Source organism: Aspergillus heteromorphus (genome assembly GCF_003184545.1).
Source record: "Aspergillus heteromorphus CBS 117.55 chromosome Unknown BO70scaffold_8, whole genome shotgun sequence".
NCBI lineage: Eukaryota > Fungi > Ascomycota > Eurotiomycetes > Eurotiales > Aspergillaceae > Aspergillus > Aspergillus heteromorphus.
The window spans coordinates 718,460-745,622 of NW_020290413.1; the positions used below are offsets into that span (position 1 = coordinate 718,460).

The following is a 27,163-nucleotide window of genomic DNA, read 5'->3' on the forward strand; positions in this document are numbered from 1 at the left end:
GCTGGCTGGGATAATGGGATATGGTGATGATGGGTGGTGATGATTGATGATGGCGTGTGCTCTGGTCTGGTCTGGTCTGGTCTGGTCTGATCTGGTCTGGCCTTGTGTTGTATTGTCCCCCATCCATTAACTATACATGGGATGCTCGGGACTTGCAATGATATGCTATGAATGACTGACTCACTAGTTAGGCTGACTGGGCTGGACGGGCTGTAATCGCCTGGTGATTTTGACTCTGGTTGAAATCGTTGGGCCGGGGGTCTATCTTGTCCGTCTGCTTTGCTTTTTGATCTACCCCCGAGTTGGCTGGTCTGTCAGTGTCCTCGTGGTGGTGGGTCATGGCTGGCGGCGGGGTTATCAAAAGAAAGAAACTGAAATTTATGGAATCTACTACTATACCCCTGGTTTCAGGTCGGGGTGGGTGGTTGGGTTCTTGAGATTGTCTTGTTCGTTGGAGGGTAGTGGTGATAATTTCGTAGGGATGGATGTATGTCTTTGTTTGTTAAGGGTAGTAATTTGTATGTCCTACCTACATAGTGCTTCACGCTTCTACGGTCCATACTTGGACCTCACACATACTCAAGACATTATGAATTGACATGAATCATGGTGGCCGTTCACTACCTCTGCATCTATCGTCAGATTTATTTCTTGCCAGGCAACTTCAACCACTTCGGCATGCTTCCAGGCTTCCGCTTCTCTCCTCTCCCGGCCCCCCCATCCCCCGCGCCTCCGGGCTTCGGTCCGCTAACGTCCTCAGAGGTATCAATCACCTCGGGGGGCTGTTCGACCTTGAGTTCCTGGGCACGTGTCCGCAACTCCGGTTTCAAAAGCTCACGGCTCTGTCTCGCGGTCGCCGACGCAGTCTCATCCCAGGTGAAGTTGACCAGGACACGGCCGATCATAGCCAGATCCTTGATTAACAGAGACTGGGTGGAGTCCGGGACGACATTCTGGATTCGTTTTCCGGGTGCAGGGGTGCCGGAGGGGAAGTGCGTGATGGTGAACTTCTCGTTGGCGAATGACGGGGAGAGGCAGGTTCGGACGAAGTCGTAGAGCGATTTCCCTGTGTCTTCTTGGCCGAACTTTGCGACGACTTGGCTTTGGTCCGGCAGACGGACTTTGACGTCGACTTCGGAGACGGCGGCGAGGCGTTCCGATTCTGCGGCCGCTTTGGCGGCGATTTCGGCGTCCGTGGGGAGTCGTTGGGGGCGGGAGGTGGCGTTGAGACGACGTTGGTGGGCTTGGGCGTGTTCCAGTGAAGGGATGTAATCAGTTTCGTTGTAGGTGGTTTGGGCGGACTGGGGCGTGGCGTTGGATGGTGGGGAGAATACTGTTACAGGTCGAGATAGGCCTGTTGGCACTTCGGTGGGTTCTGCGGCGGGGGCAGGAGATGTAGAGTCGGTTGAAGGGGTTGGCTCCGAGGTTGAGGGAGTATCTGGTTCAGAGGTGGGTGCTTGTTGTGGCTCGTCTTGCTTGTTGGAGGTATCGACCTCTGACAGTTGCTCCGTAGAGGCGGGTGTTTCTTCGGTCTTGGGCACTGCGTCGTCGAAAGGTTTGAAGTAGTCTTGGATCTTGACCATCGCCTCCTCCAACGGTTCCTCTGTCCGGCGGAAACTCAGCCGTAACAGGACATTGCCACTGTTGAAGCCCAGCTGTGCTAATGATTTCTGTAGATCGGTGAAGGAGGAGAGCTCGCGCTCCAGAATCTGAACGACCGGGGTCTCGTAGTATAGTCTTCCGGCCCCCTCAGTGCCACTGGGCACGCCTCGCCCAGTCAGATTGCAAGTCGGCGCGCCCCCGGCGACTCCAGCCTCGAACTTGCGCAGCAGCAGCCATATCGTTGTCGTGCTGGGGAATTTATCCAGAAGCCGCTTGTTGCTTGGTGCCCCTCGTGCCTCGGATTCGGGCAGCTGTAGCGCGACGGTGACGACGGACGGCGATCGGGATTGCTGAACCAACTCCAGCTTTGCTCCAGAAGCGAGTCCCGAGAGACGGAATACCAGTGAAAGGTCGAGTTGTTTACCTTTGTACCTTGACAAATCGTCGTCAGTGCTGGTGAGCTTGGAGAGGTCAGGGTAGCTGAGCCTTACTTTAATCCATGTTGATCGGCATCGACACCCAGTTTTGTGCAGGCCTCCTGGAGGATATCGGTGAGGTGTTTTCCCGGGGCTGTCTTCACCGTAGCCCTTCGAGCTGTCGAGTCGAGGACCACGACATGGGAGCTCATGGTTTGAGAGCCGATAGTTGTTGCGGGGCGGGGAGGGGAGGTTTGACGATGAGACGAAACGGGAACGGCGGGTTTCGCTGTCTATTGTTTGATGGCGTTCGCTTATCTTGTAGGCACGTAGATCAGACTCCCATCTAATAAAAATACCAGAAGAAGGGGGTGGGATGTGTAGGCGGAGGAAGGATGTTGATGGTGGTGTTGGGGTTCTGCTGGGCGGAGTGGCTGTTCGCTGTAGGCAGCGGGCGCAAGCGTCATCGGCAGAAGCTCGGCGGCTCCACGCGTTGCTGGCAGAGCTTCATTCACTCATCCATCCATCCATCCTCCGCCCATCCCCCATCTCCCATCGCCTCCCCCTCCCTCCCTCCAGCTCACAACCTCCGCCCCTCCCCTAATTCGGAGCCAACAAGTCATACCAAATCCCGGACTAAGCTTCTAGTTTTGCAATCTCTGCTCACCATGGTATGTGTGCTGCGTGACCCTTCTTCTGACCCGAAAGCAACCCAGCTGACCTCCCTCCTCCGCAGAGTTCCCCCTTCGATATCAGTACGTATCTGCTCTAGCACGCTCTAGCACGCCCTAGATTTCCCCCGCATATTGACTCCCCGATGTATAGATGGCGGTGCCTGCGTCGCCATGGTGGGCAAGGACTGCGTCGCAATCGCCTGTGATCTCCGGCTGGGTATGCAGGCCCTGACCGTCTCCAACAACTTCCCCAAGATCTTCAACTACGGCCCCTCCACCTTCCTCGGCTTGACCGGTCTAGCCACCGACGTGTCGACCGTGTCGGACCTTTTCCGCTACAAGGTGAACATGTACCGCCTCCGCGAGGAGCGGAACATCGCCCCCCAGACCCTCGCCAACCTGGTCAGTTCGTCGCTATACGAGAAGCGGTTCGGGCCTTTCTTCGTCAGCCCTGTCATCGCCGGAATCAACAGCACGACGGGGAAGCCCTTCATCTGCGGTTTCGACAGTATCGGGTGTATCGACTTCGCGAAGGACTTCATTGTTAGCGGGACGGCTAGCGAGCAGCTATTTGGTACTTGCGAGGGCCTGTGGGAGCCGGACTTGGTAGGTCCCCTGGCGAACGGCTGGCTTTACGGTTGTGCTAACTCGTCATACAGTCTGCGGAGGATCTGTTCGAGACCATCTCGCAAGCCCTGCTCAGCGCCGTCGATCGAGACGCCCTGTCGGGTTGGGGTGCACAGGTGTATATCATAGAGAAAGACAAGGTCACCAAGCGGCTACTGAAGGGACGTCAAGATTAGATAGCATCGTCCGGAGTATTTCTGTTTTCTAATGTCACGCTGTTCGTCTGTTCTAATGCTACGTCTCTCGACCGGGTCTCGGGAGCCGGAGGTCTCGACTCAATAATAAGTGCGGTCGATAGAGACGGGGTAACCCGAAATTGAGGATGGACTACGAATTTAAACCCTTGAATCCATGCATGCATGGGCCTAGACGTCTGGCCTGAATTTTAAGCCGGGCCCATCGCGGGCCTCCATGCCTACCTAACCTTGTTCCATGGAGGGCAGCGTAACCCAGACAAGCCTAACGGTGGGAACTGGAGGCGTCTGCTCGATGCGTTGTTCGTTTCCAGGTTGGATACATAATAATACATGGACATGGTTAGTCAGTAGAAGCCCGACACCCTCGCATGCCGCACGTAAATCCCACCACCGCTAGATAGCTACCCTGATTCTGTATGCCACCCTCCGGTCAGGTAAGTAAGGGTAGGCGACTGGCGTCGTGGCCATGCACAGTTACGAAATCCGATGCGGTGGGTTCCCAGAGGTGTAGTAGACTGATCGATCACTCGTTAATTTTATTATTACGATTATTATGATTATTATTACCCAGTAGATGGTAGATACCCAGTACGCAATACCCAGGCATCCATTCCGGTGGGGACAGTCGGCCGCAGGACTCCGTCCAGTATGTCCGGATGGCACAGTTGCAGAGAGTGGCAGATGGCCGCCCTGGTCGAGACCCCCGTCCGTGCATGCGTGGAGGGCAGCACCACCATGAGCGAGGGAACGAGGGCGCGAGGGAATTTTATAGGTGGGATGTACCACGACCAGCTGGTGCTGGATATTGCAGGAGGCAGAGATGAAGCACAAGTGGTAGGAGATGCTCGGGTACGATGGTCGGAGTCTGGGTCGGGGGGCCGCCGGTCCATGGGATTTGCGCCAGTGAGACGGGCGGGTTGACAAAGGGCCTTCCATCCATCGATCCATACCGCGAATCCTGTTGATATGCTTGGTTGGTCGCTGGCCGGAGACGGGTTCCTGGTCATGGGTGTGGGTGTGGGTGTGTACCTGGCACACTAGATAGATGCCTGGGCCACATTACTTGGAACACGGTGTGCGACCAGAATGATGCTCAAATGGGGCAATCCGTCCCGTGGAGTGGTGGTCATGATGATGGTGGTGGTAGTGGATGGGTGGATGGATGGATTAGCCGGTTAGCAGTTTAGCAGTAGCAGTCTAGCATATAGGCAGGCAGTCATGCAGCAAGAAGAATCACCACTTGACCACTGGGACCAAGACGCTCCCAACCTTAATTAATCCCTCTCTCCCGTCCTTCTCTGCCCTGTGAGTCCTTTTGCAGCCCGATTGACTCGGTGGTTCTGTCTGTTCTGTCTGTTCTCTCAGTCTCTCTCGCTCCGTTTCAGCCTCCCCGCGTCTAGACCTGGCGATCGGCCCAAACTGGCCCCATCGATTTCTCGCTTCTTCCCTCCTCCTCGTCCCATTCATTCCTGTCGGTCTGTCCAGCCCGGCCGTCCGCTCGTCATTCCCTTCATTCTCCTCTCCTCCCATCCCATCCCATCCCATCCGCCCCAGCCCACTCCCCTCCCCCCTCGACCTCGACCCCGGGTGTTTCTTCCCCCTTTGCTGCTGTCCGACTGGCCGTTGCGCTCTGGCATGCTGGCATCCGCTGTATTCTTCCCACCTTGCCCACATCCGCCCGTCTCTCCGGGGGTCTGTGTCATTCATCTCTGCCCCGGCAATTGACCGACTTTCACCCCTCGACACCACGCGGATCCGAAGAAGCGCTCCCAACCCTGGATAATCAACAGAACCCCTAGCGATCGTTCAATCGGGAGAAGAAAAGGACCCTCGACGCCTAATTCCGGGGCTTCCTGCGCATCACCTACAGAATCTTCAAAGCGGAGAGAGAACTGGGGGAAAGCCGGGAAAAAAATACTCCCCAACGAACAGGACGCCCTCACACCCCCCCCCCTCCCTTTTTTACAAATCGTCTGCAGATCGGTGACCTTGGCTCTGTCTGCGGACACCTTTCGCCCCGACGGTGCCTGCTCTTTGCAGAGCATCCCCCGCGGTGTAGCTCGGCGAGGGCTTCATCTTTCCGATCGATCCCAAAGTGATGTATGTATCCGCGAAACCAGAGCCATCTAGGACGGGCAATGCTTGGTAGCCTCCTTCTATCCACTGTTCGTGGTATCATCCTCCCGCATTGCTAACGATCGTCCGGTGACTGATGCAGATCGAAAGCCATGCGTTGTGTCCCCTTGAAAGATCTGGGTCTTGATTCATTGATCTCTTACCAATCCCCCTCGGTGACCTGGCGCCCTCCTATATCATAATCGATCGCTCTATCCCCTCTCGAGACTTGATCTTCAACAGCAAATCAAGGCTACAAAGGGGCGTTAATTGTCCGGCACACCATGCCCGATTCAGCGGACTCGGAATGGTCTCAGTCTTTTGCATCCGGCCCTACAATGTCGTTGCTTTCGTGCAACTCCCAGCGCTTTCCTGGCGATGCGCCCGCTACCACTCTACGCGATGACGATGCGCAGGCCGACTCGTCCGGGCGCAGGTATATCGGCGCGCCCCAGAATGCCGCAATCGAACGACTGGTGAAACTCAAGCAGGAACTTCGAATGCTAGGATCGGAAAACTTCTGGAACCAACTCATGGAGCATATCAGCTCCATTTGCGACGCCCAGTATGTTTTTGTTGCTCGCAAGGCGCGCGATGACGAGGCGGCGAATGAGATAGGAGGCCATAAGCCCTACCTGTTCGGCACGGCGTTCTATTACAACGACGGATATCACACTGCGGGTATGCATCGACACCGATATTTTGCGGGCGGCAATCCCCTGTCTCACATGGATCACGAGAAGCCGTGCTTAATTCCGGAGAAGCTGGGCTCTTTCATCTCGTTCGATCGGGACCAGCTTCCCTTTGCCGCAGAGGGCTATCTGGCCGTCCCCCTCTTTTCGGAAAACAAATGCCTGGCGTACCTGGGTCTGATGTGGTCGGAGCCCGGCTTGAAGAAGCGGGATCTGTCCTGGTCGTTTCTCGAAATGATTCTGTATTCATTGGAAGATCTGGTCGTTCAGCGGATCCGTGACGACGTGGACACTGCAAAGACGCCGCAATCCAGCGGCAAAATCAGGAACGTCGCCCCCAGCTACACGAGCATCGAGGATGCACACATCAGCCTTGCTCAAGGACCAGCGGACTTTGCATCCCACCCTCTCAAACCATATGCGAGGAGTTTATCTCACGAGCTCCGGACGCCAATGCAGGGCGTCGTCGGAATGCTCGATGTCATGCATGCTACAGTCCGTGATGCCATCCAAGATAAACCCTCTCCGAAGGCGGGGTGCGTTTTTCGGACTCTGAAAGAGAGCATCGAAATGGTGCAGGGTTAGTGCTGTCCCAATCTCCATAGATACTTGGTGCTGACATGTTTCCATCCATACAGATAGTGCAAGACGGGCGGTTGAAGCCGCAGATAACGTGGTCCATGCCTACGACCTGAACATGCAGGTTCCCAAGACTCCACAGTTCGAGCGGGATGATTGCTTTGGCGGTCCCGTCCAGTCCCCGGTAAATGCATGCGACCATCGACCGAACATTTTCGTCGAGGGGAGCAGCATTCCAGTCAATCCGTACAAACGACGACGAAGCAACCCGCCAGACTGGAGCGCTAGCGCGGCACCGAAACCAAAGGTGCCACGGGTGTTTTCACCCAAGGGGCTCTCACCACGCAGTGAGGAGGTCAAAAATGCCGTCCACGAGAGCGAAAAGCTCATCAAAGCCACCCCTCCGCACGAAATCGAAGCCGTAATGGCGAATATGGTCAACCCTCGCCCGTCACTGGCGGTGCGGCGCTCAGCACCGCATCTTCTGTTGGAAGGCATCAATGTCAATGTCGCCCCAGCGCTGAGGTACACCAAGCTTCGCGACCTCCTTCGGCTGGTCATCAATGAATCCTTGCATGTTGGGGGTCGACCCGACTTTGCAGTGAGCAACGGGACCGAGTTCGGCGAGAAAATCGAAATACGATCGCGGTCGTCCAATGGCGAAGTGTTCTCGAAGACGATTAACTGGTCCGTCGATCCCGCGCTACCAGACACTCTGTTTGTGGATGACCGGGATCTGGCCAAGTTGATATCGTGCGTTTTCCTGAACGCGGTCAAGTTCACCAACAGCGGTGTGATTACTGTGTGTGCCACCGCTGGCCGTAAAGCCAACGATGTCTTGGTAGCCATCAAAGATACCGGCCCAGGCATCCCCGAGGCCTTCTTGCCGAGTCTGTTTAAAGCGTTTGCTCGAGAAGACACGTCAACCACCCGGAGTAAAGATGGGCTGGGACTGGGCCTTCTGGTCGCAAAGGGCCTGGCTAGGAAGATGGGCGGTGATCTCATCTGTGTTCGCTCTTCCACCACAGGCCCTGATCGTGGCTCGGAGTTTGAGATCAGGATCCCCGCCAACCAGCCAGACCCTTCTGGGCCAGTGGCCCCTCCTGCCAGGTTGCTGACCCCGCCTCAGCTTACCGATCCTTCGCGGTTGAGCAGTGGGATCGCTTCGAGTCTGGAATCCTCGTTTCTATCACCCGCCCTCCGGACCCCTAGCCAGCCGATCCAACAGCCATCACCCAGTCTTAGCGATGAATCGACGTCTGCGACATCGACCCCTGCACGCTCAGTGCCCAACAACAAGTCAGTACCGCGTCACATCAACGGCGACACTCACGATAGCAAGCTGGGGGAAAAGCATCCGCTCACATTCCTCGTCGCCGAGGACAACAAAATCAACCGACGGGTCTTGGTGCACATGTTGAAGAGACTAGGCTATACGGACGTCTACGAAGCCTGCAATGGAAAAGAGGCCGTACGCATCATGCAGGACGTGCTGGAATCCCAACGCTCCGACCCGAGCCCTCCTCCCAGATGCCAGAACAGTCCGGACGGTTTCCCCATCCCCAACCCGCCCGAGCAACGCAAGAAGCCAGTGGACGTGGTGCTGATGGACCTCTGGATGCCCGAAATGGACGGATACGAGGCGACATCCAAAATCCTCCAACTGGTAGACGAGCACCACGGTCGAATACCCCCTAATTCTCGACCCAACCAGCCCGTTGCAGCGGATCCAACCGGAACCGGGACCGGGGCATCACCCACGCACCGGCCCGTGGCTCCTACGGTCCTGGCCGTGAGCGCCGATGTCACCGACGAGGCACTCAGCCGTGCCTCCAAGGTCGGCATGAAGGGCTACATGACCAAGCCGTACAAGCTCTCGGATCTCGAGCGTTTGATCCTGGGGTTTTGCAGTGACCCGGCCCGGCCTTCCGATGACTCGACGAATACATGACATAGACTCTCCATCTCCAGTCCTTTGAGCTCTTGATTGATTTTGCCCCCACCCGCTTTATACCTCTTTGTCCTTCTTTACTCTCCTTGCATCTGAGTCCGATACGGACGGACTCCCGACAACGCCGTCCTTCTGCCTGCACCTGCAGCGCGGCTGTCGGCATAATATTTAGTCTGATGTATATGTATTTATGAGCGATCTTCAGCATCCTTAATGATCTATTATGACTGGGGCGCAAAGATGGATCGCACACGTTCGTCCACCTTGAGATAATGCAATATGCAACATACCACATGCAATGCAACCTTTGGACGGTCCTGATCCACCAACCAGACCTTCCAACACAGCTAACTCTACTTGACTTCTGGGGTGATTGATATCTCCCAATTGGTAACCAGTCCATTCTGGCCAATCCTAATTGTTATCTTAGTGAAGTACAGATTATAATCAATGAATAAATGTTGCCTAGGGTTGTGGTTGTGACTAACTATAGTTTTATTACTTAAAGCCTAGTATTCCCAAAATAAACTACCAAGTACTACTATCCCCCCTCTACTTCCTTACTCACTCACTCACTCACTCAATTCATTCCTTCCCTCTTTCTTCTCCCCCTCATCAATCCCAATTTCCGTTTCCCATTCCCTCCCCCCGGGTAGATAGATATTTGTATAGACCCATATCAAACTCAGCTGTAGATAGCATAGCATGACCAGGCTTATACAACACCCTGAACAGGCTATAGACGTTCTGGATATTATTGTCTGTGTTAGAGAGGGATGGCCAGCTGGCCAGATGGCGATGGTTGGAGCAGAGGGGGGGGAAATCCGGATAAGATTTTCTCTTTGGATTTCTGTTTTCTCGCAGAACCCATTTCAGGTCCTGTTTGGTGGTAGTTTGGTGTATGTTACCTCGAGAGGCATCATCACAGCATGTGAGGAGTTGAAATGCCTCCAAACCGGCGAGCTGTAACAACAGAGCCCCAGCTCCTAACAGGCCTGAACCAGTAGGCGCAAGATCCATACATCAGCATGCCCAAGGAACGCAGCGAAGAAGCAGTGATCGTATCATATATCCGACATTGACACAATACAATAGACAATACACATGCACTCAAAGAAAGCAACGTCGCTAAACAACCGATCATATAGATAGCTATCTGTCCTGAAAAGTGAAACTAGGTACCTGCCCGCACCCCCTTTTATCCTTTTCCCTCTACCTGCAACCACCGCCCAGAAGTCCCCGTTTATGTCAACTTCTGCTTGATGAAGAACGAGCGCAGATGCGAGAGCTGCCAGGCGCAGGCCGCGGACAGGACCGCAAGCTGCATCAGAGTCCACCGCACAACACGCGAGTTCGTGGCCTCGGACTGGTCACGGAATTCGGCCTCACGTTCCTGCAATGGGTTAGTTTATCGGGTTAGGCTGGGGAAAAGAGACCGCAGTAGCTGTTGTAGTTGGAGCAACGTACCCGCTGGAAAACCTGCTCCCTCCGGATATCCTGCAACCGACCGTTGAGGTCCTTGACCTTCTGGACGATATCCTGCATCTTGTCCTTGTCTTCGGTCTCGATCTTGCTGGTCTCGCCAATGGCCATGTCCAGGGTGACTTGGACGGCGCCGGTCTGGGCGCCGGACAGCCAGCCGGCCGTCGCGGCATTGGTCTCGGGGGTAACGCAGATCTTGTGCACACCGGCGTCGGCAGCGGAGAAGGTGAAGCGGCCGTTGTTGCTGTCGCGCTTGGACACGACGCGGTGGTCGTTGTCGAAGATCTCGTCGACGGTGATGAGCATCTTCAGGTTGGGGTCGACGGTGTACGTGTTCGATTGTTGGTTGATGACGGCAGTGGAGTAGGTGCCTGTGGTTTCAGGGATGATTAGTGGGTGTTCGTATAGGTCGAAATACGTCGTATGGCCATGTTGAGGGCGATGGGGCTGTCATACCGACAACCAGGGTATCCTTAGGGAGCTCCTCGAAGAAGCACTTTGTTTGGCGGCCGTCCATGTAGAAGTAGAGGGCGTTGGCGGGCACGGAGAGGCACAGGATGGCACAGACGGCCAGGGCCGAGGACAGCCATGAGGCTGAAGATCGGGACGGAGCCATGGTTGCAGACCTGTCTAAGGGGGGGGGGGGGGGGTAATTGAGATAGCGACGGAGAGAGGGGGGAGGAAGTTGAAGACAGCAGTTGGAGTGGAGGGAGAAGATGAAACGGCCAGCTGGGATCGATCTGGCCGAACCGCCGGCCGGGGCTTGGCGCGAATTCTCAAGATTCCCTTTCTGCCTCTCTCTCTCTTCCCCGCCTTCTTCTCTCTCCTCCTTTCATCTGCGCATCAATTATCCATATCCCCCCCCCATCTCAACTACACGGCCAATATCCACAACTCATAACCCCCCACCCCACCGCCAACAGGCTCCGCCATCATGGCCGCCGCCGATGTTCGCGACATGCTGGATCTGCCCGCGGAGGGCCAACCCCGGCCTCACAAGAAGCAGAAGGTCGTCGAGAAGCGACCAGGTGCGTTCACCCCCATCCTGTCCCCCTCATTCACCAGTCTAATTCGTTTCCGACCGACAGAGGGTATCACCCGGGAGCTGTTCGCCCTGCTGGGCGAGCGAGCGCCTCCCATCGCCATCAACGAGAACCGATACAAGGGTCGTCCCAAATGGATGAGCAAGCTGCGTGTTCGTCCCTGGTACACCCTCCCCCAATGTCCCAAAGCCCCCCCCCATCATCAAACCAACTAATCTCTGTCCAGGCAAATGGCCCCCTTCGTCAACAGCGCTCGATCAGACGGCCTCGTCCTTCGCCACTGGCAACGCAAGCACGAACCCGGCAAGCTCCCTGCGCTAGAGGGATCCGAAATGGAAGTGGACGAGAACAATGCCGACGAGACCAACCCATCCTCTACCCCAGTCGAGGAATCCTCCTTCTCCAAATACAACGTCAAAGCGCGCGTCCCCAACCGCTACACCGACGAAGAATACAACCGCCACCTGCAGAGCGACAAATGGTCGCGCCAGGAAACCGACTACCTCATGGATCTAGTCGAGGAATACGACCTCCGCTGGGTAGTCATCGCGGACCGCTACGACTACCAAGCGCACCCCATCGACACCGAAACCAACGCGAACGCCCTCGTCCCCGCCAAACAATACCGCACCATGGAACAAATGAAAGACCGATACTACGTGATCGCCTCCGCGATGCTTGCGCTCGAGCATCCACCCTCGGAGATGTCAGAAGCCGAATTCGAACTGCACGAAAAGATGAAGAACTTCGACCCGGAGCGCGAACGTTCCCGCAAGGAACTCGCCGCCCTGCAACTCAACCGCTCCGCCGACGACGTCCGCGAGGAAAGCATCCTCCTCGAGGAACTCAAACGCATCACCGCCAACGAACAGGACTTCATCACCGAGCGCCGCGAACTCTACTCCCGTCTCGAAGTCCCCATCAGCGTCGGCAACACAACCATGTACCAGTCCAGCCAAGGCCTCTCCCAGCTCCTACAAACCCTCCTCCAAGCCGACAAAACCAAGAAACGCCGCTCCATCATGGGCCCCGAAGGCGCCGCCGCCCCCAGCCCAGCCGGCCAAACCCCCGCCCCCAACGCCCCAGGCAGCGCCCGCGACAGCGCAGCCGATACCCCGACCGCCGCGGCGCCCGCCCCGCCTCCATCCAACAAGAAAGCTGCGGCCGCCGCCGCTGCAGCCGCCGCCGCCGCAGCCACAAAGGAGGCCCAGCAGTCCGTGCGGACGCTCACGCCCGCCGAGGAAGCCAAGTACGGGGTACAGCATCATGACCGGCTCGCGCCGGGCGTGCAATTCCGCAGCGACCGCGCCCAGAAGATGACCCAGGCAAAATCCAACGTGCAGACCCAGAAACTGGCCGCCGCGCTGGCGGAGCTGGAGATCCCGCTGCGTCTCGTCATGCCGACGGAACGCGTGTGCAAGGATTTCGAGAAGCTGATCCACTCGGTTAATTTGCTGCTGGAGGCCCGCAAGGTGGCTGAGAAGGTGGAGGGAGAGATCCGCGTTCTGGAAGCGGCGAAGGAGGAGAGGGAGCGCAAGAATAAGGAGAAGGAGGAGAAGGAGAAGCCCGAGGTTAAGTCGGAGCAGGAGGATCGGCCGCTGTCGGCTGCGGATGCGGCCATTGAGGCTGCTGCGGCTCCGGATCCGCCTTCGACCGCGGAGACGGGCGATAAAGCTACGGGGGACGGCGGAGCTGCCGGCCCCGATCAGGGGACCTCGCATAAGCGCTCCGCTAGTGTTCTGAGCGGGACGAGCGACAAGAGCTCCAAGCGGCAGAGGAAGTAAGATGATAGATACTACGGGCGTTGGCGGGTCTGGCGTTTTGTGCTTCAATATACCTATGTACGACTACATGAGCCTTTGCTGTTCTGAAATGCAGCTAATGCATATAATTCTGCTAATGCCAATACATCCAATATTGGCCGGCAACCTTGCAACACTTCCTAGCAACAGTGGTGTTAATGGACATGAAGGCTTGGTTTTCTCTGTCTGGCCAAGAATAATGCTGCCTTGACATTTTGCCAGCCATTGCGCTAAAACAAATTCCTCACCCTTTCGTTTTCATATAAAAAGTACTGTGCACTGCTAACCGACACTGCAGGCAGGCCAATTCCTAATTAGTGATGGAGGCCATTTCCTGGCAGTCTTCCCACTCGTCTGCATTCACGCCCTGGCCACTATTGTCCGAGGGATTGGGCTGATCCTTCTCTGTTGCATGATTGTCTGCGTGGGTGATCTGTTCTTCGTCAACCTGTTCTTCATCCTGAGACCTAGGTGAGCTGGGGCTTTCATCCGAATGCTCAACGGGAACGAAGGGGACAGCGTCATCAGCACTATGGGCCCTATGGTTACGATCTAGGACCCTGAATTTCATGACCTGCCTATCTTTTCTCCGTGCCACGGGGTATCTTCCACCTGGCGCTGCGGATTTGGCGTGTGCCTTTGCTTCGATTCCACGCGCAATCGCTGACACGCTGTGACCCTTAGTCCATAGGCTCCCGGTACGCCGCAATGTCTCCCACCTGCTCAAAGTGCGACCTTGTGTGCTTTTGGTGGAGACTGAAGGGCTCTTTTGTGGGCTTTGTTGTTCGCTCAATGACCTGTTGGGATCAACCCAGGAGCAGAAGTCCCAGGGGTTTTTGGTGTCAGCATTTGTATCACTCTGGTCCTTCTTCCGCTTTGAGATCTTCTCGAGTAGCGAGCCCTTTCGAAAGTCACCGCTGGTGACCTCACTGAGAGCGCTAGACAGACTTCGAAGGTGCATGCGGTTCATGATGCTTGAGATGTCCAATCCCGGTTCCCCTGTTTTGTCCGACGCCTTTCTGTTGTGCCCCTTGGCTTCCTTGTCAGCGTTCATTGGCATCTCCGGGCGCCCCTTCTCAGCCGGTGCCGCTTGACAGGAATCTGTCTGGAGAGAATCCTGAATTCCCTGAGATGGGTGATCCGCTCCATCGTTTGCAGGAACCATGGTGTACCCGTAACCAAGACGCCGTCCGCCAGACATCCATCCTACGCTTACGTTTCGAGGGGAGGCAGGGCTCATGCCTGTGCCGCCTTGCTGACCATGTGAGGCAAGTGACCGGTCTGATTCGAACCGCTCTGTAAAGTTGCTCTTCTGCATCTCAGGTTTACCAGAACCATGGCTGTCTGCAACACCAGGACGATGATAATTCGCCAGAGGTGGTTCCTGCGCTTGGGATGAGTAGCTGAAAGATGGGCTTGGTTCCCTAGCAAATGGCTGGGATGTAAATTGACTTTGGAACCGTGAGTCTACAGAGTGGTTGGGCCCGCTGGCGGATGAAAAGCCGGTCTTTTGGGAATAGCACGAGGACGCCTGGTTCATAGGGGGCCCTCTGAATCTTGGTCCTGTCGCATTGAGATGCGCTCTTCCTGTCGGGGAGCCGGAGGAGTCATAGAAGTTCTGAGATGCACCCCATGTTCCCGCATTGGGAGCCCATCGGTTCTCATCAAGTGATGGTTTGGGAGATAAAACTTGAGGCGACGGCGAATGAGACCCCAACACCGTCGGGATATTCATATCCGCAAGGTGAACCGAGCAACCGTCTGATGCTGGGCCCACCGGGGGCTGCTGCCGCCGTCTCTTCTTGATTGAGATCTGCGATACAGGTCCAGTCATAGATTCTGCGGACGTGGTGTAAGAGAACGGCACAGGAGACAGGTGAGTCGCATGTTCCGGGCTGTGCGCGGGGCTTACAAGGACCGGACAGTGAGTCGTGCTGTTCTGAGAGAAGCGACCTGGCGTACAGGAGTCCGGAGTTGGCCTTCGAAGTGGACGATATCCTTGTTGCTGTGGATACATTGGTCCATTCCTTACTCTACTTTGAACGGGACTGCCCCCGGGGCCTCTGGGAGGTCTTGTAACTCTGGCTCGATGCCAACCATCCTCTGCACCATGACAGACAGACGAGCTATGGGACGACAGCGTGGCCCAGGATGTCTGATTTGGCGAACGCATGGCCGTGGGTGATCCCCCCTTCACGGTATAGTCCATCAGCGCATCATCTCCTTGCTCGTATGGGCTTTCCTGCTCCATTTCCCACAGGGGTTGCCTCAGAGGGGAGGTGGCCTCCTGAGCGAAGCGTGAGTTGCCCAGATGCTCTCTGGCGTAGCTGGCGGGCTGTGGGGTGCTGATGAATTGCGCATCGCTGTCATACCCACGTTCGCTCATCAAGCTGCTTCCCAGGCCGTCTGGAGTTACCACACCCTTGCCATTGGCTGGTCTCGACGAGAACAGAAACCCTGAGGCCCCCGACTTCTTCTGCGTTCTCCTCGGTCTTCCACGCGGGTCTTTGGCTTCTCGGGAGAAGCGCTTGCGTAGTTTGTCGGACAGGCCGGAGGAGCCACGGTGGTGTCCTGGGCGAAAGGCATCGTCCCTAGACGAGGAATGGCCTGCCAGGATTAGCCCATCACCGTCCACGATGTATTTAGGGCCATCTAGTGATCACCTTCCGGGTCCCCGTCTGGAGGGGGGTTGGCCGCCCTCAGCTGGTAGGCGTGATCAGGGTCCGGGGAGTCCGAGGATCTCCAGTATCTTCTGAACCGGGGACAGATGAAAAAGAAGGCCATTGGCGCTGTCGGATCAACCGGGAGCCAAAAATATGGTCTTCCTTGACAAGATGATAGCGTCGCTAGTTCGATGCATGGTGAAGACCGACAGAGTCTTCTGGCAGCGGCTGGTGAAAGACGGCGGGCGATGCGACATCCTGAAAGGAAGGCGCGAGGCGTGCTCAAGAAGCAGGAGCGACTGCTGTGGTTGTATGTAGCTGCTGCTCTTTCCACAATTGGCCCCGTGGTCGTTGCGTTGCTTCGATCGGCCTCTGCTCCGTACGGAGTACAGTCGGTGACATTGAGTCGTTGACACCTCCCTTGTCGGCGACATTGGCGGCCTGTCGGTGAGGACGTTTCCCCAGACGTGCGCCAAAGATACTCCGCATCCCGAAATGGACCCGAATGTTATCTTCGGAAGCCGACAGCTTCCAGCGAGGACCGTCGGGTTGCACGCAACATCTGGGGTTGTTGGGACCTACAGTCAGGGTCGGTGTCAACGGACAGCCAGACGTGGAAAGGAGACCCCGGATGTCTACGATGATATATATGCCCGTCTGAACGAGCATCCCGCCCGCGAACGACGAACTCCACGCATCTAAGTATCTAAGTAAGTATCTACGGGACTACGGAGTATCTTTCTGACGTTGGATTCGACCCCGTTCAACTAGAAGCGACTAGAAGCAACGATGCATCCTTGTCCACCTGAAGCTCCTAGCGGCGTAAGGGGCGGATCTCACCTCAGATGGAGTGCGTACTGCCTATGACCGGCGCCAAATGTCACACCGGGTGGTTCCATTATTGTGGTCAGCAGAATAATCATCACCGTACTCGGTATCTATCTAGCTGCAAAACATGTACATTGTATCTCTCTAGTCACAGTGGCTACTCCGTACTCCGTACTCCGGCTGGCCTTCCTCGGGAAAGGGTAGCCAGTAGGTAATCGGCGTGGCTAACCAGCCATCCCACCAGGCCGTATCAGGCTATCAGGCAGAGTCGCCGCCGAACTAGTGGCCGATCCCGGCCTTCCCTGAGTGGCCGCGCCGGGGGAGGCCCGCGCTAACTCTCCAAAATTACGGGGCTTTTTTTTCGCAATCACGCCATTTGGCGCTACGCTCTGGAGGGGGTTCTGGCAGCCAGATTTTTCCCAGCGTGGCCCGGCCGTCCATACGCTGGCCGTATCGTATCAAGAGTCATCGGCAGTCTAGACACTGCGCTGCGGTATGTAGGTATACCTAAGGCTCGAGTGGGAGCATTGAGCTGGCCTGGTTCCTCCCAATCGTTGAATGCGGAGGGGGACATTGGGTAATGGCAATGGGTGTTTTCCTGGGAATTTCAAACCTTGCTTCCAGCCATCCATATCTTACCTGACCGAACCGGAGCCCGTGAACCGTTCCCCGGGGCCGTCAAAAGGGAAAACCCAGGTACACTCCGTACTCTCCGTACCGTCAGTACCGTCCGGTACCAGGCTAGCACGAGCCTGTAAGAACGCAGGAATCCGGTCGGCGACCCACCATCGGAGGGGTCGAGCTGACCTGGCCGCCCTCCCCTCCGCCCTCCCCTCCATTTTATAACTCCCCCTCCATCCCCTCCCCTGCTTCTTCTCTTCTCTTCCTCTCTCCATCTCACCCGTGCTTTTTCTCCCCCTCATCCCTCCCCTCCCCTGTGCATCTTTCGAGCAAGAGACTCTTCCATAGTCCTTGTCTCTCTTCTGTCTTGATTGTCTGGTGTGACCCTGCCGATCAATCTCAAATCTTCCTTCTATCACATTCTTCACACACACATCCATCAAGATGGTTCAATCGTGAGTTTGCCGATTCCTGTGAATTCAATTTCCCGGGAATCAAACACTGACCCCATCTCTAGCTCCGTCTTGGGTTTCCCCCGCATGGGAAGACTCCGTGACCTCAAGAAGGCCACCGAGGCTTACTGGGGTGACAAGATCTCTCGCGATGAGCTCCTGAGCGAGGGAAAGAGACTCCGTCTCGAGCACTGGAAGCTCCAGAAGGCTGCTGGCGTTGACATCATCCCCAGCAACGACTTTGCCTTCTACGACCAGGTCCTCGACCACATCCAGATGTTCGGTGTATGTTTACCTTTTCCCTCATCTGATACCATCAGACGCTAATGTCCCTCTTCCGATAGGTCATCCCCGAGCGTTACAGCAAGTACAACCTCCACCCCGTTGACGAGTACTTCGCCATGGGCCGTGGTCTCCAGAAGCCCGGTGTTGATGTCCCCGCCCTTGAGATGGTCAAGTGGTTTGACTCCAACTACCACTACGTCAAGCCTACCCTCCAGGACAACCAGACCTTCAAGCTCACTGAGCAGCCCAAGCCCGTGGTCCAGTTCCTCGAGGCCAAGGAGGCTGGCATCGTCACCCGCCCCGTCATCCTGGGTCCCGTCTCTTTCCTGACCCTCGCCAAGGCTGACCGTGGTCAGTCCATTGATCCCATCACCAAGATCGACGAGCTCCTCGCTGTCTACGTCGAGCTGCTCACCAAGCTCAAGGAGGCTGGTGCTGAGGAGGTCCAGATTGACGAGCCCGTCCTCGTCTTCGACCTGCCCGCCAAGTCCAAGGCTGCCTTCAAGCCCGCCTACGAGAAGCTCGGTGCCCTCGGTGCCCAGGCTCCCCGTCTGGTCCTTGCCACCTACTTCGGTGACATCGTCCACAACATCGACGTCCTTCCTGCCCTCCACAGCCTGTACGGTATTCACATTGACCTGGTCCGCAACCCCGAGCAGCTCGAGGCTGTCGTTGCTGCCCTCGGACCCAAGCAGGTCCTGTCCGCTGGTGTTGTTGACGGACGTAACATCTGGAAGACCAACTACAAGACCGCCATCGAGAAGGTTGAGCTGGCCGTCCAGAAGCTCGGCAAGGAGCGCGTCATCGTCGCCACCTCCAGCTCTCTCCTCCACGTCCCCCACACTCTCGAGAGCGAGAAGTCCCTCGACGCCGAGGTCCGTGACTGGTTCAGCTTCGCTGTCCAGAAGCTCGACGAAGTTGTTGTGATCGCCAAGGCTGTCACTGAGGGCCCTGCCGCCGTCCGCGAGCAGCTCGAGGCCAACGCCAAGTCTGTCCAGTCTCGTGCCTCCTCCAAGCGCACCAACGACCCCCAGGTCAAGGAGCGCCAGGCCGCCGTCACTGAGGAGCAGCACAACCGCAAGTCTCCCTTCGCCACCCGTCTGGCTGAGCAGAGCAAGACCATCAACCTCCCTCTCTTCCCCACCACCACCATCGGATCTTTCCCCCAGACCAAGGAGATCCGTATCCAGCGCAACAAGTTCACCAAGGGTGAGATCACCGCTGCTGAGTACGAGCGCTTCATCGAGAAGGAGATCGAGGAGGTCGTCAAGATCCAGGAGGAGCTCGACCTGGACGTCCTCGTCCACGGTGAGCCCGAGCGTAACGACATGGTCCAGTACTTCGGTGAGCGCCTTACCGGTTACGTCTTCACCACCCACGCCTGGGTTCAGTCTTACGGATCCCGCTGCGTGCGTCCTCCCATCATTGTCGGTGACATCTCCCGTCCCGCTCCCATGACCGTCAAGGAGTCCAAGTACGCCGTGTCGATCTCCAAGAAGCCCATGAAGGGTATGCTCACTGGACCCATCACCTGCCTCCGCTGGTCTTTCCCCCGTGACGACGTCCACCAGTCCGTCCAGGCCCAGCAGCTTGCTCTTGCCCTCCGCGACGAGGTCGTCGACCTCGAGGCTGCCGGCATCAAGGTCATCCAGGTCGATGAGCCCGCCCTCCGTGAAGGTCTCCCTCTCCGTGCTGGCAAGGAGCGTGAGGAGTACCTCAAGTGGGCCGTCCGTGCTTTCCGCCTGGCCACCACCGGTGTCTCGGATGGCACTCAGATCCACTCTCACTTCTGCTACTCTGAGTTCCAGGACTTCTTCCACGCCATCGCTGCGCTGGATGCCGATGTTCTGAGCATTGAGAACAGCAAGTCCGACGCCAAGCTGCTCAAGGTCTTCATCGACGAGGCCTACCCCCGCCACATCGGACCCGGTGTGTACGACATCCACTCTCCCCGTGTTCCCTCGGAGCAGGAGATCAAGGACCGCGTCGAGGAGATGCTCGCGTACCTCCGCCCCGACCAGCTTTGGATCAACCCTGACTGTGGTCTCAAGACCCGCCAGTGGCCCGAGACCAAGGCTGCCCTGGCCAACATGGTCAGCGCTGCCAAGCACTTCCGCCAGAAGCACGGCAACTAAATTTTATTACGTTTTTAATAAACCCATGATGGGGCGACATTCTCAACCTGTCGTCTCAGGGAGCAGACATTTTTCTGCGTTCCCAGTTTCTTTGTGATGAGTTACGATGATGATACCAAAAGTTCAACATATGGGTGCAGGGTTTCATTAGATGGGGTCAACGGAGTTCAACATATCATGACGATTTCAACATCGGCGATCGCATAAACATCGACGCCAAGTTTTCTTGCATTTGCGAGTTTGGGGAGAGGGGGCATGCAGGAACGTCGGTGACGTCTGCTTCGCCGATGAATTTATAATATTTCAACAATGTGTTGTGTTACACAACATGGGGTCGCTACTGTCACTACCCCTTAATCGATCGAGTTTCTCGTGCTGTCTTCACGTAGCTGTGGCGTGGCCTCTTCAATGCTGCAGTTGTAGTCTTGTAGCCTCCTGATCAGTTTAGCATCTCTGCTATCCTTCTATCCCTCTTCCCTCTTATTCCCTCTTCTGTCCCTGTCTCTATTTCAACATTCTCCATCTCCCTCTGTATAACTGTATATAGTCTTTCCTTCCCATCTCAGCCATCTCCTTCCACCATTTATCTCTATTCCTCCCGCTCCTTGTCGTGTGAATGCTCTTTGCGAATTCTCCTACGGCTGAAGCATCTGCGTTCATCCTCAACCGTTCATTCCCGAAGCTCCAATATCAACCAATACCTGAACAGACAGACGGGACAGAGCCCAGTAAGAATTAAGCCTATTATAGACAGACAACCTATCATACATTCCACCTACTCCCCCACCTAACCAATCAACCCAACCCAATTTCATCTCAATATCGATCCCCATATCATACATAGACATAGACATAGACATATATATAGTGTCATCTGCATCCACCCAACACCCAACCACATAGATATAGACATTCATCAACTCAACCCCCCCCCCTTCTAATCCAAGCCATAACCCCTCCCACCCCCCACTAATCCAAGCCATAACCCCTCCCACCCCTTCCCTCCCCTAAGCCCAAACCCAAGATAACGATAGAAATTAGAAAGAAATAAAGAAAGAAAGAGTAAAAAAATCCTAACACCCCCCCCAAAACGGCACCACGGCCCCCCTCCGCCCGACCCTCTCCTCCCCAAACCTCCGCACATACCACTTCCGCCCCCACCTGGCATGCGGGAGCATATTTGTGACGGCATTCACCAGAAACACCAGCGCGGGGAGCGGCAGCGGGAGATTGAGACGGCGGGCGAGACGCGCGGCGGGGAGGAGCCACGGAGCGAGATGCAGTGGGAGGGAGGAGATGGTGGAGGCAGTGGTGAGGGTTACTGTTATGGGGGAGAGGGGGGCGCTTGCTCCTGGTCCTGGTCCTGGTCCTGCGGAGGAGGAGAAGGAGGAGGGGGATAGAATAGCGGAGGAAGCAGAGGTGAATGCGGTTGGGATGACAGCCGTGCCGAGGAGAGCGAAGCCGGTCCATTCGATCCATTCGGCGACGTAGTGCGGGTATAGGATGGAGTAGAAGGGGCCGGTGGCGGGGGGGATGATGTATATTTTTGAGTATTTGTTGGGGGGTCTCTTGGTATTGGTATTAACATTAGTGTTAGTATTAGCATCAGCATTAGTATTAAAATCGACACTCGCGGTGATTGAATCAGAACCCGAGTCGAATCCCTTCTCCCTCTTCTCACGCCTCTCCCCTTCCTCCCTCCTCAACCGAAATAAGATCCTTTCGGAGTAGATATTACACGCCATGCCCGCAAAGAAGAGGACGAGACCAATCGGCGGGACAACAGCGCTATAATAGCCGGGGCTTGTTGGGATTTTAGTCGGAGCAGCCGCACCCTGATCCTGACCCTGATCCTGACCCTGAGAAATCAAAACATGAAACCCCAACAGCCACCCCCCCAAACACACCGAATTCAACCAATTGAAGACCATCGCCGAAACAACAATCGACAAATGAATGGGCGACATGCTCGGTGCGCTGAACAGCGGGGAGATGATCGCGCGGTTGATATAATGGAGGACGTAGAGGGATGCGAGCAGCTTATTTTGGAGGGGGAGGGGGAGGGGGAGATAAGGGGATGAGGAGCCAGCCCATAGGATGTACATGAGGTTCACCGGGCCGATGATCTCCATGGCGAACCAGGCCCAGCGTCCCGGCAGGTTTAGGCGGGAGGTTCGCAGGGAGGTTTTGCCTGCTGGGTGGAAGGAGGTGAGCCATTGGATTAGGGAGATCTGGTATCGGGTGTTAGTTTTTTTTTTTTTTTTTTTTTTTTTTTTTTTGTTTTTTTGAAAAGGTGGGATATGGGGGAAAGGGGGGGGGGAGGGGAGGGTTACGGTAGGGAAGTATTGGAAGATGTTGATCAGGATGGTGTAGGTTTCTGGCGTGGGGAGGATGAAGTCGGATAGAGGAGGGAGGGTCTCCCAGGAGGACATGAGGGTACCCATTGAAGGAGCTGAAGAATGACAGATGAGGTGCTTTATATTGGGTATAGAGGCAGCACAATGGCCGGTTACATAGTTTAAATGTTGAATGAAGAATGAAGAGAGAGAGAGAGAGAGAAAGAGAGAGAGACATCATTGTGATGCGATCATGGGATGAGTCAGCAGACAGGATCCTGAGGCCAACCGCAGGACTATTTAAAGCATTGCACTCGAGCCCGACCAGGGAGTTGCAGCCACTGCCAATATCCACTACAGTATAAATCTATACCCTGCTTGCTTTACTTCCATCTGGCACTTCTTTGCATGCAATACGCAATATGCAATATGCAATATGCACAATGCTGATCTGATTGATTGATTGACTGATGGCAATTCTAACCCCCTGCCCAAAGGTTCGCGTTCGCCTGAAATGTGAGACATACCGCCAGTAAAAACCCAATGCGGAGAGGATGGAACCTTTAATCCAAGCCCGTAACACATGAAGAGAAAGGAACTTCAGAAAAGAAAGAGAGAGAGAGAGAGAGAGAGAGAGAGAGAAAGGAAATCTGTAACAGTGACAGACAGGATTACTCGGGGTGATTGTCAAGATACATCATTTTCGCATTCGCTTTCGCTCCTCCAGGTATCTGTATCTGTAGTCTCTGCCCTGCCCGTCCATCCCTCAGGGACTGGCTGTGTCCATTCTATCCGAGGCCGAAGCCCGCGCTTGTCTCCGCTCGGCAAGTCTCTCCGATTTGAACGCCTCGATCTTCGCCTTGAGATCCGTGTCTGTGTAGCAGCTTAGTATTAGTATCGACTCATTGGATGACAGATAAGAAACGTACCGGGTATGACATCCTCCATTTTCAGCGGAACTCGGTTGAACGGGTCGTGCGGATCACTCAACAGGTGAGACCGGATCGTGGCACGGTCGATGGATACCCTCGAGCCAGGCAGGATGACCGGGTCTTCCATCAGCGTGTACATCAGAGGATCTGGCAGGACGGTTAGCGATTGATTAGGAAGAAGTAGAAGCGGCGTGGTCAAGCCTACCTAAGAAATCGTCGGGGACTTCTCCAAGATCCTCCTCGGCTTGTTCATCGGCCTCCTTGGCCTCCTTCACCTTATGCTGCAGCTGCTCCCAACGCCTAAACTCCTCGGGCGACTTGAGCGACCATTTCCGCAGGATCTCGGCCGCCTTCTCGAAGTTCGCCGGCTTGTAGGACCGCCCATCCCGAGCCACGGCGACAATGAAGTTCTCCTTGCCCATCAAGTTCAAGTACACGTCGACGATCTCGCTCAACAGTGCCCGCGGGTTGAAGCCGTACTCCTGCAGGTTGTCGACGCGCAGACTGGCACTCTTGGGGCCGACCATGGCGTCCAGGTTGTAATCCAGCATGTCCGCCAGTCGCTGCACGATTTCAGGCATGGTGAACGAGTCCGCCAGGGCATCGGTGAAGAGCTTGAGCATGGCCACGGTCTCATTCGTCAGCTGCATGTATGACTTGGCGTTGCGCTGCGCCGACGCAAGATGCTCCTCCTTCTGCTGGCGCACGGTGGGGTCCATCCCGGCCGCGTTGCGCAGTTCCGTCTGCGTCTTGTGGATAGTGATAAAGGCACCAAAAGACTCGTCAAGCACGAACGTCACATCGTTGAGAAGCATGTTGACGAAGCGCACGAAGAAGTCCAGGTTCTGCTTGGACTGGTTGTACAGCTTGTTGCGGTACAGCGTATTCGGCCAGATGCACTTGATGATCTGGAAGATTTCAAACCGGATGTTGAACTTGTCAAAGAACTGGGTGTGGGTGCCCGTGTGTTCGGCTTCGATGTAGAACTTCATCATCGCATGCAGCAGGTACTCGTTCGCGAACGGCATCGAGTTGAGGAGATCCACCAGGACACCGCGAGCGCCACCAGGGCGTGGCCAGGTTCCCCGGAACAAGATCGAGACGAGGCCTGCTTTGAGATACGGGTTCTTGATGTAGTTCGTGCTCTCCAGGAAGACGATGCAGAGCATGACGAGCTCGTCGCCTTGCGTCGCTGTGATGATCTGCGGCATGCACCACATGATGAACTTGAAGTTGCTCACAATGTCGTCCAAGAAATACTCGGGCAGACATTTGAAAACCTCGGGCTGCTGCTCCGGGAGCGGAAGCTGGATTTCGGCTCTGGGGAAGTTCGTGCCCGAGACGACCCTCAGAAGCCAGACGATCACATACCGCATGAACAACATGGACCGGGCCTGCCACTGGTCATCGAACAGGACGCCCTGAAGACTGTACTTCAGAGCAATACCCAGGTCAAGCTTATCCTTGTACTTCTTCAAAGCATCCTCAAAGACTCGGAGCTGCGCCGGGTTGTTCACCCACCGATGACGCTCCAGCTCGAACTTGTTGATAGTCGACTCCATGTGCCGGAGGTCCTTCTCGAGCTGCTCCAGCTTGGAGGTCAAGGATTCACTGCCGTAGTGGTGCGCAGCTACAGTTAGGAAGAATATCTCCGTGATAAAGTTCGACGTTCCCTCGTCCGTCTTCTTGTAAAAATCATCCGAAGCATGTTGATCGGCGTTGATCTTGGTTTCATCCTTCATGTCCACCCGAGGGTTGCGATGCAGGTAGTTCGCATCGATTCTGTCAATCTGAAGACACGACCATTAGATCAAATCAAGGTCTATTGTAAGAACGGCCTACCTTGGTAAAGCTTGCATCCATGAATGGCTCACAGAGCTGGTCCAGGCAAGTGGTGAGATTGAACATGAAACCGTCCGATGACACAGTATTCGGGTCCACCTGCATTGCTCGTCGCTTGTGGTTGATGTTCAGGGAGGCTGCGAACCAGTCCAGGACCCTGTCCCTGGCATCTTTGGATGCTCGAATCATGTGGTTGATGACATCAAGGAGATCGGAGCTGATCATGTGCTGCATCATGCGGATCGACCGCTGTGCATTAAGGATGTAGGACTGATCCCTCGTCTTGGGGCTGGAGAAGTACGTCATGGTCACACTGCTCTGCAGCGGCGACAGGCGGAACCAAGGCCCAAGGAGGGTGCTCTTCTCGAATGCTGCAGGATCCCGCGATTCGTTGAAGATGGACGACTCCGTAATGGCAGCCGCGATGACCGCATGGCGGACGATGTTCCGTAGGGCCTGCATATTAGGTTGGCGAGACGCTCCCAAGGGAAGAGACAGGGCCTGAACGTACTGTCATGTATGGCTTGTAGTCATCATTGATGGTCATAGCCGCAAGCTCCTGGCTCATCTCCTCCACGGCCGCGATGAAGGCGGGCTTGATGCTCTCGTCCTCGTCGAATCGCTTCACGGCCTCGCCAATGAACTCGAAGTCCACGCCCTTGTCATCCTCGGGATCCAAGAGGAGATACGGCTTGAGGGCGGATTTGTCCGAGGGCTCGAGTCTGTATCACGAGTCAGCCTAGATCCTTGCGCACGACGACTGTCTCCAAACGCACCCGAACATCTCCGGCATCGTAATGGCGAATATGCAGTAGCTCAAGCACAGGCGGCGCGACTCGCATATGATGTTGAATTTGGGATCATCCTCGCGATTGCGGCGAAACCCCTTGTGCAGCCTGGATATCCTCCGCCAGCACGGGAGCAGATAGTCCAGGGGCTTCTGCTGCGGGGCATTGGAGGCCGCTTCCAGAAGGGCTTGATCCAAAAGAGAGACGTCCACGCGAATCTCGCGACCTTGTTCCTCCAGCTCACTCCGCACACCGGGCAAATATGTCAACCGCTGTCCGTGGATATCCTTCTGTCGGGCCTCGTTCAAGGTCAGCTTGAACACGGCGCTCAATGTACGATCCTGGAAGGCCTCGATGGTCTCCTCCGCTCGCGAGGGTGGTGGTGTGCCGGACACTGGCGTCACGGTCTGTGAGCGGTCGGGGCCCGAGACGGCAGAGGCTGCCGGGGTGATCTTGATTCGCTTCCATTCGGACTGTTGCGAGGGTTGTTGTGGTGAAGGGGCCGACGAGCCTGGCGCGCTGTTGGGGTTCGACGGGAATTGTGTCTGGAGTTTCTCTGGGATGCGAGATGAAGGAGTGGACGGCGCTGGCGATGCGGGCCGACTCGATGCTGATTCTGCGGCGCCTTCGTTCTGCGCAGGCGGTGTTGGATTTCCCAGTTTCGCCAAGCGCTTGTTGCGGATCTGCCACAGTCAGGAACAGGCCGTAGGGATGTGGCCTGACACACGGTCGGATGCAGAGAACAGACTCACCTTATCCGCTTCAGACTGGCTCTCCGACATCTTGGGGATGTGCGATGTGCTGATGGGGGCAGCCCGAAGCAGCAGGGCTTCCGAGTGCCAGCGGGGCTCGAGACGGGCGTGCTGTTGGTTGTCTGGAACCGGACCAGAAGAGGGAAGAACGGGGGGAAAGAAGGATCTGGGGAGAGGACAGGGCCGAGACAGGGAGAGGCCCGTGGGATGTCGGAGGAGGAGGGCGAGGCAGGAGGATGGAGGTGATCGAGTACCTGGTCGGAGCCCACGTTCTGTTCTGGTCGCTGAGGTTCGCCCGCATTAACTAAGCTGGCCGGCCGGCGGTTGTTCGCCGCTCAGGCTCAGGCTC

At 56.0% G+C, this 27,163-nt stretch overlaps 11 protein-coding genes across 11 annotated transcripts; 5 read left to right on the forward strand and 6 right to left on the reverse strand.

Annotated features, from left to right (window-relative positions):
• Positions 1-504: 504 nt before the first annotated feature.
• BO70DRAFT_312577 (putative UBX domain protein) lies at positions 505-2,410 on the reverse strand. Its single transcript, XM_025540218.1, has 2 exons — positions 2,094-2,410; positions 505-2,034 (listed from the first exon to the last, which is right to left on the reverse strand). Exons 1-2 carry the CDS (start codon positions 2,228-2,230, stop codon positions 645-647), a joined length of 1,527 nt encoding a protein of 508 aa, XP_025400711.1. The 5' UTR covers positions 2,231-2,410; the 3' UTR covers positions 505-644.
• Positions 2,411-2,550: 140 nt separating this feature from the next.
• Positions 2,551-3,768, forward strand: pup3 (proteasome core particle subunit beta 3). The gene is made up of 4 exons (XM_025542932.1): positions 2,551-2,689; positions 2,755-2,773; positions 2,844-3,298; positions 3,352-3,768. The coding sequence occupies exons 3-4, from the start codon at positions 2,864-2,866 to the stop codon at positions 3,493-3,495; spliced, it is 579 nt and encodes a 192-aa protein (XP_025400712.1). The 5' UTR covers positions 2,551-2,689; positions 2,755-2,773; positions 2,844-2,863; the 3' UTR covers positions 3,496-3,768.
• A 1,801-nt stretch (positions 3,769-5,569) lies between these two features.
• On the forward strand, positions 5,570-9,030 carry BO70DRAFT_222214 (sensor histidine kinase/response regulator). The gene is made up of 2 exons (XM_025538732.1): positions 5,570-6,903; positions 6,962-9,030. Exons 1-2 carry the CDS (start codon positions 5,916-5,918, stop codon positions 8,851-8,853), a joined length of 2,880 nt encoding a protein of 959 aa, XP_025400713.1. The 5' UTR covers positions 5,570-5,915; the 3' UTR covers positions 8,854-9,030.
• A 341-nt stretch (positions 9,031-9,371) lies between these two features.
• Positions 9,372-10,071, reverse strand: BO70DRAFT_222251 (uncharacterized protein). Its single transcript, XM_025538733.1, has one exon. It carries the CDS (start codon positions 9,871-9,873, stop codon positions 9,469-9,471), a length of 405 nt encoding a protein of 134 aa, XP_025400714.1. The 5' UTR covers positions 9,874-10,071; the 3' UTR covers positions 9,372-9,468.
• Positions 10,072-10,096: 25 nt separating this feature from the next.
• BO70DRAFT_351773 (emp24/gp25L/p24 family protein) lies at positions 10,097-10,951 on the reverse strand (the record flags this gene model as incomplete). Its single annotated transcript, XM_025541755.1, has 3 exons — positions 10,097-10,246; positions 10,321-10,706; positions 10,792-10,951. The coding sequence occupies 3 exons, from the start codon at positions 10,949-10,951 to the stop codon at positions 10,097-10,099; spliced, it is 696 nt and encodes a 231-aa protein (XP_025400715.1).
• Positions 10,952-11,187: 236 nt separating this feature from the next.
• BO70DRAFT_360981 (SANT/Myb-like DNA-binding domain-containing protein) lies at positions 11,188-13,421 on the forward strand. The gene is made up of 3 exons (XM_025542933.1): positions 11,188-11,363; positions 11,424-11,541; positions 11,605-13,421. Exons 1-3 carry the CDS (start codon positions 11,270-11,272, stop codon positions 13,160-13,162), a joined length of 1,770 nt encoding a protein of 589 aa, XP_025400716.1. The 5' UTR covers positions 11,188-11,269; the 3' UTR covers positions 13,163-13,421.
• Positions 13,327-16,044, reverse strand: BO70DRAFT_222261 (uncharacterized protein). The gene is made up of 2 exons (XM_025538734.1): positions 15,844-16,044; positions 13,327-15,787 (listed from the first exon to the last, which is right to left on the reverse strand). Exons 1-2 carry the CDS (start codon positions 15,962-15,964, stop codon positions 13,491-13,493), a joined length of 2,418 nt encoding a protein of 805 aa, XP_025400717.1. The 5' UTR covers positions 15,965-16,044; the 3' UTR covers positions 13,327-13,490.
• On the forward strand, positions 15,737-16,565 carry BO70DRAFT_360983 (uncharacterized protein). The gene is made up of 2 exons (XM_025542934.1): positions 15,737-15,787; positions 15,844-16,565. Exon 2 carries the CDS (start codon positions 16,035-16,037, stop codon positions 16,254-16,256), a length of 222 nt encoding a protein of 73 aa, XP_025400718.1. The 5' UTR covers positions 15,737-15,787; positions 15,844-16,034; the 3' UTR covers positions 16,257-16,565.
• Positions 16,566-17,736: 1,171 nt separating this feature from the next.
• Positions 17,737-20,164, forward strand: BO70DRAFT_351775 (5-methyltetrahydropteroyltriglutamate--homocysteine S-methyltransferase; the record flags this gene model as incomplete). The annotated part of the gene is made up of 3 exons (XM_025541756.1): positions 17,737-17,747; positions 17,810-18,029; positions 18,089-20,164. 3 exons carry the CDS (start codon positions 17,737-17,739, stop codon positions 20,162-20,164), a joined length of 2,307 nt encoding a protein of 768 aa, XP_025400719.1.
• A 1,073-nt stretch (positions 20,165-21,237) lies between these two features.
• On the reverse strand, positions 21,238-22,684 carry BO70DRAFT_378811 (3-oxo-5-alpha-steroid 4-dehydrogenase family protein; the record flags this gene model as incomplete). The annotated part of the gene is made up of 2 exons (XM_025545293.1): positions 22,498-22,684; positions 21,238-22,395 (listed from the first exon to the last, which is right to left on the reverse strand). Exons 1-2 carry the CDS (start codon positions 22,606-22,608, stop codon positions 21,238-21,240), a joined length of 1,269 nt encoding a protein of 422 aa, XP_025400720.1. The 5' UTR covers positions 22,609-22,684.
• A 582-nt stretch (positions 22,685-23,266) lies between these two features.
• On the reverse strand, positions 23,267-26,844 carry BO70DRAFT_351777 (ubiquitin-ubiquitin ligase UFD2; the record flags this gene model as incomplete). Its single annotated transcript, XM_025541757.1, has 7 exons — positions 23,267-23,373; positions 23,430-23,579; positions 23,638-25,222; positions 25,275-25,730; positions 25,771-25,996; positions 26,051-26,745; positions 26,815-26,844. The coding sequence occupies 7 exons, from the start codon at positions 26,842-26,844 to the stop codon at positions 23,267-23,269; spliced, it is 3,249 nt and encodes a 1,082-aa protein (XP_025400721.1).
• Between the last annotated feature and the right edge of the window lie 319 nt (positions 26,845-27,163).

Coding starts and splice junctions, on each gene's coding strand:
- BO70DRAFT_312577 (XM_025540218.1), bottom strand. CDS start 2,230: ATGAGCTCCCATGTCGTGGTCCTCGACTCGACAGCTCGAAGGGCTACG. Junction 2,035..2,093: donor GCCGATCAACATGGATTAAA/GTAAGGCTCAGC, acceptor CGATTTGTCAAG/GTACAAAGGTAAACAACTCG.
- pup3 (XM_025542932.1), top strand. CDS start 2,864: ATGGTGGGCAAGGACTGCGTCGCAATCGCCTGTGATCTCCGGCTGGGT. Junction 3,299..3,351: donor GCCTGTGGGAGCCGGACTTG/GTAGGTCCCCTG, acceptor CTCGTCATACAG/TCTGCGGAGGATCTGTTCGA.
- BO70DRAFT_222214 (XM_025538732.1), top strand. CDS start 5,916: ATGCCCGATTCAGCGGACTCGGAATGGTCTCAGTCTTTTGCATCCGGC. Junction 6,904..6,961: donor GAGCATCGAAATGGTGCAGG/GTTAGTGCTGTC, acceptor CCATCCATACAG/ATAGTGCAAGACGGGCGGTT.
- BO70DRAFT_222251 (XM_025538733.1), bottom strand. CDS start 9,873: ATGGATCTTGCGCCTACTGGTTCAGGCCTGTTAGGAGCTGGGGCTCTG.
- BO70DRAFT_360981 (XM_025542933.1), top strand. CDS start 11,270: ATGGCCGCCGCCGATGTTCGCGACATGCTGGATCTGCCCGCGGAGGGC. Junction 11,364..11,423: donor GGTCGTCGAGAAGCGACCAG/GTGCGTTCACCC, acceptor TCCGACCGACAG/AGGGTATCACCCGGGAGCTG. Junction 11,542..11,604: donor AAGCTGCGTGTTCGTCCCTG/GTACACCCTCCC, acceptor ATCTCTGTCCAG/GCAAATGGCCCCCTTCGTCA.
- BO70DRAFT_222261 (XM_025538734.1), bottom strand. CDS start 15,964: ATGGCCTTCTTTTTCATCTGTCCCCGGTTCAGAAGATACTGGAGATCC. Junction 15,788..15,843: donor TCCAGACGGGGACCCGGAAG/GTGATCACTAGA, acceptor TAATCCTGGCAG/GCCATTCCTCGTCTAGGGAC.
- BO70DRAFT_360983 (XM_025542934.1), top strand. CDS start 16,035: ATGCATGGTGAAGACCGACAGAGTCTTCTGGCAGCGGCTGGTGAAAGA.